This window comes from Mirounga angustirostris, unplaced genomic scaffold (assembly GCF_029215605.1).
Source record: "Mirounga angustirostris isolate CCGP_5_RB_7025 unplaced genomic scaffold, mMirAng1.0.hap1 SCAF_2, whole genome shotgun sequence".
NCBI classification, from domain to species: domain Eukaryota; kingdom Metazoa; phylum Chordata; class Mammalia; order Carnivora; family Phocidae; genus Mirounga; species Mirounga angustirostris.
In genome coordinates this window covers 96,768,568-96,776,332 of record NW_026991710.1, presented here as the reverse complement: position 1 = coordinate 96,776,332, position 7,765 = coordinate 96,768,568, and the positions used below count along the sequence as shown (strand labels likewise).

At 36.5% G+C, this 7,765-nt stretch overlaps 1 protein-coding gene across 1 annotated transcript; it reads left to right on the top strand.

Annotated features, from left to right (window-relative positions):
* The first annotated feature begins 282 nt into the window (after positions 1 to 282).
* On the top strand, positions 283 to 2,580 carry TRAM1L1 (translocation associated membrane protein 1 like 1). The gene has a single exon (XM_045880531.2). It carries the CDS (start codon positions 437 to 439, stop codon positions 1,547 to 1,549), a length of 1,113 nt encoding a protein of 370 aa, XP_045736487.1. The 5' UTR covers positions 283 to 436; the 3' UTR covers positions 1,550 to 2,580.
* Positions 2,581 to 7,765: the final 5,185 nt, after the last annotated feature.

The following is a 7,765-nucleotide window of genomic DNA, read 5'->3' as shown; positions in this document are numbered from 1 at the left end:
TATTCGATGCTGTTTTTATAATCATGCCGATGAAGAATAACCAGCGTTCTATCCTGCTTTGCCATGATTACTGACGAAGATGCCACTGAAAAGTAATGCAGGAGCAGCTTGACGGTGCCAGTGGGCTTCAAGAGGCGACGATCAACGTGGAAGATCAACGCTCGCAACCCCGGGCCTGGCGCCGGGCAGGGGCGCGGCACTCGATTTCCTTCCCTGCCTCCGCCGTCCCCCTGGCGCGCATGCTCAGTCCTGCTCGGCCCTTGCCTTTGATTTATTCTTTTCCGGGCGGCCGCGGCGACCCGGGACTGGCTCCGGGATGGCAAGTGAAGCCCCCGGAGCGGCGGCGGCGGCGGCGGCGGCGGCGGCGGCGGCGCTGTGAGGAGCAGCCAGGGGGAGGCAGCTGCGGCTCGTCGGTGAGTATCTGGGAGGCGCTACCATGGCGTTTCGTAAGAAGAGCACCAAGAACCCCCCAGTCCTGAGCCACGAATTCATCCTGCAGAATCATGCGGACCTCGTCGCCTGTGTGGGGATGTTCTTCGTGCTGGGGCTTATGTTCGAGGGAACAGCAGAGGCGTCTATCGTTTTTATCACTCTTCAGCACAGTGTTACCTTTCCTGCCGCAGAAGAACGAGCCACAGAACCAAAGTTCCTTTACTATTATGGCATCAAAGATTTGGCCACGGTTTTCTTCTACATGCTGGTGGCAATCATCATTCACGCCACAATTCAGGAGTATGTGTTGGATAAAATTAACAGGCGAATGCAGTTCCCCAAAGCGAAACAAAGCAAATTTAATGAATCTGGCCAGTTTAGTGTATTCTACCTTGTGTCTTGTATTTGGGGCACATTCATTCTAATTTCAGAAAACTGTCTGTCAGACCCAACTCTCTTATGGAGGGCTCATCCCCATAATATGATGACATTTCAAATGAAGTTTTTCTACATATCACAGTTGGCTTACTGGTTTCATGCCTTTCCCGAACTCTATTTCCAGAGAACCAAAAAGCAAGACATCCCCCGTCAGCTTGTCTACATCGGTCTTCATCTCTTTCACATTGCTGGAGCTTACCTCTTGTACTTGAATCATCTGGGACTTGTTCTTCTGATGATGCACTACTTTGTTGAGTTACTTTCCCACATTTGTGACCTCTTTTATTTTAGTGATGAAAAGTACCAGAAGGAGTTTTCTCTGTGGGCAGTTGTGTTTATTTTGGGTCGACTTGTGACTTTAATTGTTTCGGTAGTGACTGTGGGCTTTCACCTGGCCGGAGGGCAGAATCGGAATCCGGATGCCATTACTGGAAACGTAAACGTGTTGGCAGCTAAAATTGCTGTTCTGTCATCCAGTTGCACCATCCAAGCATACATAACATGGAATTTATTTAATGTCCAGCTTCAGAGGTGGATGGAAGAAGACACTACTCTTCAGGCCCCAAGTGTGAAGAAGAAACGGACTAAAGGGAGGTCTTCTAGAAAAGGAACAGAAAATGGTGTGGCAACTTCAAATAGAGTAGACTCTCCCCATAAAAGGAAAGAGAAATCTTCATAATGAATTACAAGCTAGTTGATGACTGTCCCCAAAGAAGTCTGCTCTTTACTATGAGATATCTTTGTGTGCTACAGATTTTTCTGTTCTTGAAGATAGTTTGTGCTGTCTTTGATTTCTATTATTGTACTGTGTAATGTATTTTTTTAAAGGCATTTGAGGGGAGGATGATGATTATGAACGGAAAAAAAAATTGATATAGACCAAGCATCATCAAATGGTTCAGGGATCACCACGTTTTGTTTTACTTTTGAACAATGATTTACTAAGGATTTGTAGATATAACTAAAAAAATCCGCATTATCAGTGACACAATTTCTTGCTCCTGCCGATCTCTTATAACATTAGCAAGGCGGTCTGGTATAGCAACGTCACATTTTTTAATGTTCTCTTTTAGGACAAAATGGAAATATTATAAAGGTGGAATTCAACTTCATTACGTTTTCAGTGTTCTCTAAGAATTTAAAAATTTCTTTTTTTTTTTTTTTTTTAGAACTTACAACTGGAGAAAAGATTTGTAAAAGCACCATAATAATGATGTGTTTTATAGGTAGTGGTTGTTAATATTACATCCCCATTAAAAAAATACTAATGGGTAATGTGTGGAGATTTATTACCATATATTGAATCAAAATATCATGAATTAATATAAAAGTGTTACTGAAGAGGTAAAATCATCTTGTCCATTTTAAACACTTGTAAACTAGAAATCAAAAAAAAAAATTAAATATTTACTGTAAAAGGAAATCAGACTTAGTCTTTTTTGCTATGTTTATTAAAAATTATTCTTAATGAGGCTTGTTATAAGTTTGGTATCCACAGCATCTTGGAAAAATGTTGTTTAACCTGCAAATCATTTTGAAAAACAATGCTTACTTGATTTCTGTCTATAAAAAGAATGTCAGCTAATTACACACAGAAAATACTTAACACACTAACCTTAAGTAATTTGAAAATCGGATGGATAGTCTTATGAAAGTCCTGTCAAAAATACTGTTATAAATATAGTGCTGCTTCCATCTTTAATTGGGAAACATTCATCTGTATGAGTCCTATTTTGGATATGTGTGTATTCTAACGTGTATGTGGATATATAGGTATATAGGTAATATCTTTATTGAAGCCAATAGAATGGGCTGTAGTGGGTGAGTATTTTATCTCTTTTTCTCAACCTTCATTTTGATTTCATTTCCATAATGCGAGTGTTTATACTTTTTTCAGGAGACAGTGCTTGAAAAATATGCTAGAATAAGGCCATATATTTCCCATTCCTCTGTTTTCTCCCACTGTGTCTCTCATCTCTGCTTTCGATAGCCTTCTATTTGGTTTGTTGTGGGTAATTCAGCTTTTCCAGTCATGGGGGTCCTTGAAAATTAAATTTAGTATACTTGTATTGCAGACTAAAGACAGAAGAGTCACTTGGCCAAGCTTTCTTTTCTATTTGGTTTGAGAAGTAGACAACAAAGCAAGATTGTTCTTTTTAGACTATAGAATCCATTTTCCTACTTTTTTTCCCCCTTCAGTTGTCTAAGACTGTCTTGTTGGTAGCACATGCCCTGAGGCCCAAATTACAATAACTCCACTTTAACCAACCATTGTGCAAATTGTAAAAGAAAGATTTTCAACTTCTCATGTGAGAGAGTGGTCTTTCTCACTTTCCTCACTTTTAAAGACTTCTGGCCTGTTACTTGTAATTCCACTCTTGGTAACAAATTTCTTATCCATTATACACTTCACCTGAAAGTAAGTGCAGGCCCCACTCAAACTGGTAAGTGATTACAAGAAAATCACTATCTCATGTGACAATGCCAAGAGTTAAATTGGGTTTAACATTAAATAGGATTAGAGCCTAGATGGATTTCCCTGCGATTTTCTTGGCTTTGTCCCTCTCAGATTAACTTTCTGCTTGGTAGCAAATGATTATAGCTGTTCTAGACTTCATACCTACACATTACATGGTAGAGAAGAAGAGAGAAAACCAGATTTCTAGAATTCGGAATACTGAGAGTTACCTTTAGTGAACTCATTTGATAGAGGGGTATACTGGATTGATTGGTTAAGTTAGGTTATATGCTTCACCTGTGGAAAAAGGCAAAGCATATTTCTTGTAAGATGCGGGTTCATGAAAGGTAGCAAGGTTATTAGGAGGGGGGAAGGATGCCGTGTACATCTCAACTATCCATAAAAATTAAATAAGAGTTGCCAGAATATAAATGTATGCCAAATAAATTATGAAAGCAATGCTACAAATGACACTCAGCAATACAAATTAAGTCCCTCTTTAATATTACACTCCAAAAAAAAAAAAATGCTATAATAGATCTTAGGGCAATAAGTTGGTTTCTGTTAAAATGGACCACATGGAAACAAAATTCCCATTATGATTACTCAGTGTTATTAAAACATGTTCATTAGCCCTATGAAAACTCAAATAACTAATCACCAAAAGTTGCAAAAGTAATAAAGTTATGTTTGATATTTGAATTTAAAGATTCTGCTCTGATTTATTGGTTTCAATGATTGCCAAACTTTATTCCTTAAATAAGTCTACAGGTATAGATTTCCTAGGATGGATTCAAAGTAAATTTTCTTTAAAAACAGTATTATTCTAGCACTTAACTAAAATTGTATCCTATTTTTCTTAAATAGTGTAAATGTGTTTTTTTAATTTTTTTATTATGTTATGTTAATCACCATACATTACATCATTAGTTTTTGATGTAGTGTTCCATGATTCATTGTTTGCGTATAACACCCAGTGCTCCATGCAGTACGTGCCCTCTTTAATACCCATCACCAGGCTAACCCATCCCCCCACCCCCCTCCCCTCTAGAACCCTCAGTTTGTTTCTCAGAGTCCTTCCTCTCTCATGGTTCATCTCCTCCTCTGATTTCCCCCCTATATTTCTTAACCTACATATCTCGTAGAAGACAAGCAAGTTTTAGGTCCTATTATTTTCCTGGTGATCAGTATAATTCTCCATTTCATTTCAATTAAAAAAAAAACAGACTTGTAAATATTTATTCATTTATCTCTCATCAGTATTTGTTTACCTGTAGAGTAAATATGTATAGCCAATAGTGTATTAACCTGGAATAGAGTCAAGATTACTTGCAACATTAATAATTTAAAGATTTCTTGAAGACGGGATGTATTCTGATATTATTTTAATTTGGAAAAACAAGTGTAAAATTTTAAGTTCTCAGACTAAATGAGAATAGTTTAGTAAAGTAATAAAAGACATCATCGATGCTTTATACTAGAAATGACATACGGGAGTAGTTCCTGAGAGGAAGTTCTTGCAGGGGAAAGCATGCTTGAGAATGTGGCCTGCACAGTGGGCTGGGACTTGGGTACTTTTGTTATGGCAGAGAATGCCTCTTGGGAGCCCAGACCATTGTAATCTGGAGACAGAGGGTGCCTGGCATGGCAAGAGAGAATAGACAGTGTGAGTGAGTGTATGGAGGTAATTGAGGTTTAATGACAGATCCGATTACCAGAGAATTCACACACTCCCATCTCCTGAATTTCTCTGGAAGTAGAGGAGGTTTTGTTTTTTTTCACTGCCATCTTTCAATCAAACCTGTCTTCTGTGAGGAACTATCCACACTGAATAAAACACAGTAGTACCTGCAAATTCCTATCAATTATGTAGAAAAATTATAAATCCATCATACAAAAAAATCACACACTTCTAAGTATTAAATTGGAATTTTCCTCATGATTATACAATCATATGACTGTCTAAATTTTACCTTCTAAATCCCTATAAACAAATCCTTTTAGGGCCCTGCACCATATGGAAGTTTTAAGTATTCAATAACTATGAAAGAAGTCAAACGTTAGGATATCTCCCAAGGTGATTCACCTGCTTCTTCCTCAATCCTGGCAGGTGCCATCAAGTGTTTTGGGCTACTGCATTGGGTCAGCTAATTTTTCTTTTTCAATTTGAAAAATACATTGATGTGCAAACTGACCACTTTGGGGGATATTTGCATAATTTAGGAAATGAAAAAAAATCAATGTATTTTAAAAAAATGTATTCAAATTTACAAATTATATTTTAATATTTATGTTGGCAACTTCGTATTTATTGGTTTGAGGGAGAGCTTTTTTAAATTAATTAAACAATAAGACCAGGAAGATGTGGAAATATGAACTCTACCCCACTGAGCAGTGTGTGTGGCTTGCGTGAAATCTCAATTGAGCACTAAGAAATGTTGTTTTCTCATATTTTCTCAAGTCATGAAATTCTGGGCACTGACATGATTTGGTAAATGGTGTTGGTGGTGTTGAAACTGAGCATTTTTTATTTTTAATTTGAGAATTCACTTCCCCTTTATTTAAAATAGATATTTTGCCTGAATTATTGAGTAGCCACATCTCTTATCAGCAACGCTAGTACATCATTAGTGTGACATTAATTTAACTCTGTTCCTTTTTAAATTCAAGCAAACCTTTAACACATATCACATTCCACTTTCATTTCCTAAGTTTCAGTTGTATTGAAAAGAAAGGTAATAATATGATTATAAATAATGGTCAACAAAAGAAATTATGGCTGTCCTTGCTGTGGTCCTTAGAGCTGTGTGAACTTTGGAAAACATTTAAACATTGTAAATATTAGATTGCATGTCTCTAAAATGACAAATATTTATCTCAAAAGCTGCTTTGAAGATTGAAAATATATGTATATACAGTGTACATAAATTGCAGGTGCATAGGCCGGTTCATATGTTGTCCATATATATATATATATACACATACATATATATATACACTTATGTACAATTATTAGTCTCATTTAACATATATATGTGCATTTATGCATACATATATATGTTTCATGCACACACATAAGTGGATATTTTCCCCTGTACATTTACTTATTTTTTTTTATTTTTTTAAAGATTTTATTTATTCATTTGACAGGGAGAGGACAAGCGGAGAAGCAAGCTGAAGGAGAGGGAGAAGCGGGCTCCCCGCTGAGCAGAGAGCTGGACCTGGGGCTCCATCCCAGACCCTGGGATCATGACCTGAGGTGAACACAGACACTTAGCTGTCTGAGCCACCACTTGTTTATTTTTTAATAGACTTTTTAATTCATTTTATTTAATAGACTTTTTAAGAGAAGTCTTAAGTTCATAGCAAAATTGAGCAGAAAATACAGTCCCCATATTACTCCTAAGTCCCTCCCCCACCCAACCTTCCCTATTATTAATATAGCCACTAATTTAGGAGTAAATAATAGTTCCATTGCCTAAAAGTCCTCTGTGCTCTACCTATTCATCCTTCTCTCCTCTATTCATTTTTAAACACTATACAGATGTATGGCATTGAGTTTTCCCTTCTATCTTATCAATGGAAAAGTGTGGTGATAGTTCAAGTATAGCAGTAGCTCCACCTCTGTATTTAGCTGATATTTTGTAAGGAATCCTTTCCTAAATGTATGAATTATTTTGACTAAATAATGCACATCATAAATACATACATGGCCATATTTAAAATGCATAGAAATTCTCTTCTGAGTAAATGCACACTTATTTTAAAGAGTTACCAAATTCATAGTAACTATGAACTATTTTTCTGACATAAATGATGGAAAATATAAATGACTTCATGTGAAAACTTTTGATACATATTAATTCTGAATATAGGTCTTTATACTGAAAGCATTTGAAAACATTGGTCTAGGTAAATTACATTACCAATAAAAATTCAGTTTGTAGCATATTCAAAATCACATTTCAGACTAAATAAATGAGCTAAGCATTTATTTAGGAAAATCCAAGAGCATCAACAGCCACTTTAGTAGTTATGAGTACTAGACAACACGCTCCTTTGGTATCAAGTAATGTATATTCTTTGTCATTTCATTCTCATTAACTAACATAGTGTCTCTTAGTAGTTTCTCAGAATTTGTTGAACTCAGTTGAAATAACCTTTCATTTCATAATTAAAACAAGAAAACAAAATTTAGTACAGCATTCCTTTGCTATCTTTTCTAATATTGACTTCCTTTCCCTTTTATACCCTTTTCCAGTTGGAAGTATTAATTACTAATTTATTGCCGGTCTCCCATACCAGTTTGAGGTCTGTGATCATGAGTCTTTTTTTTTTTTTTTTTTTTAAGCAGGCTCCAAGCCCAATGTGCGGCTTGCCCTCACAGCCCTGAGAAATCTAAGAGTCACATGTTCTACTGACTGAGCCAGCCAGGTA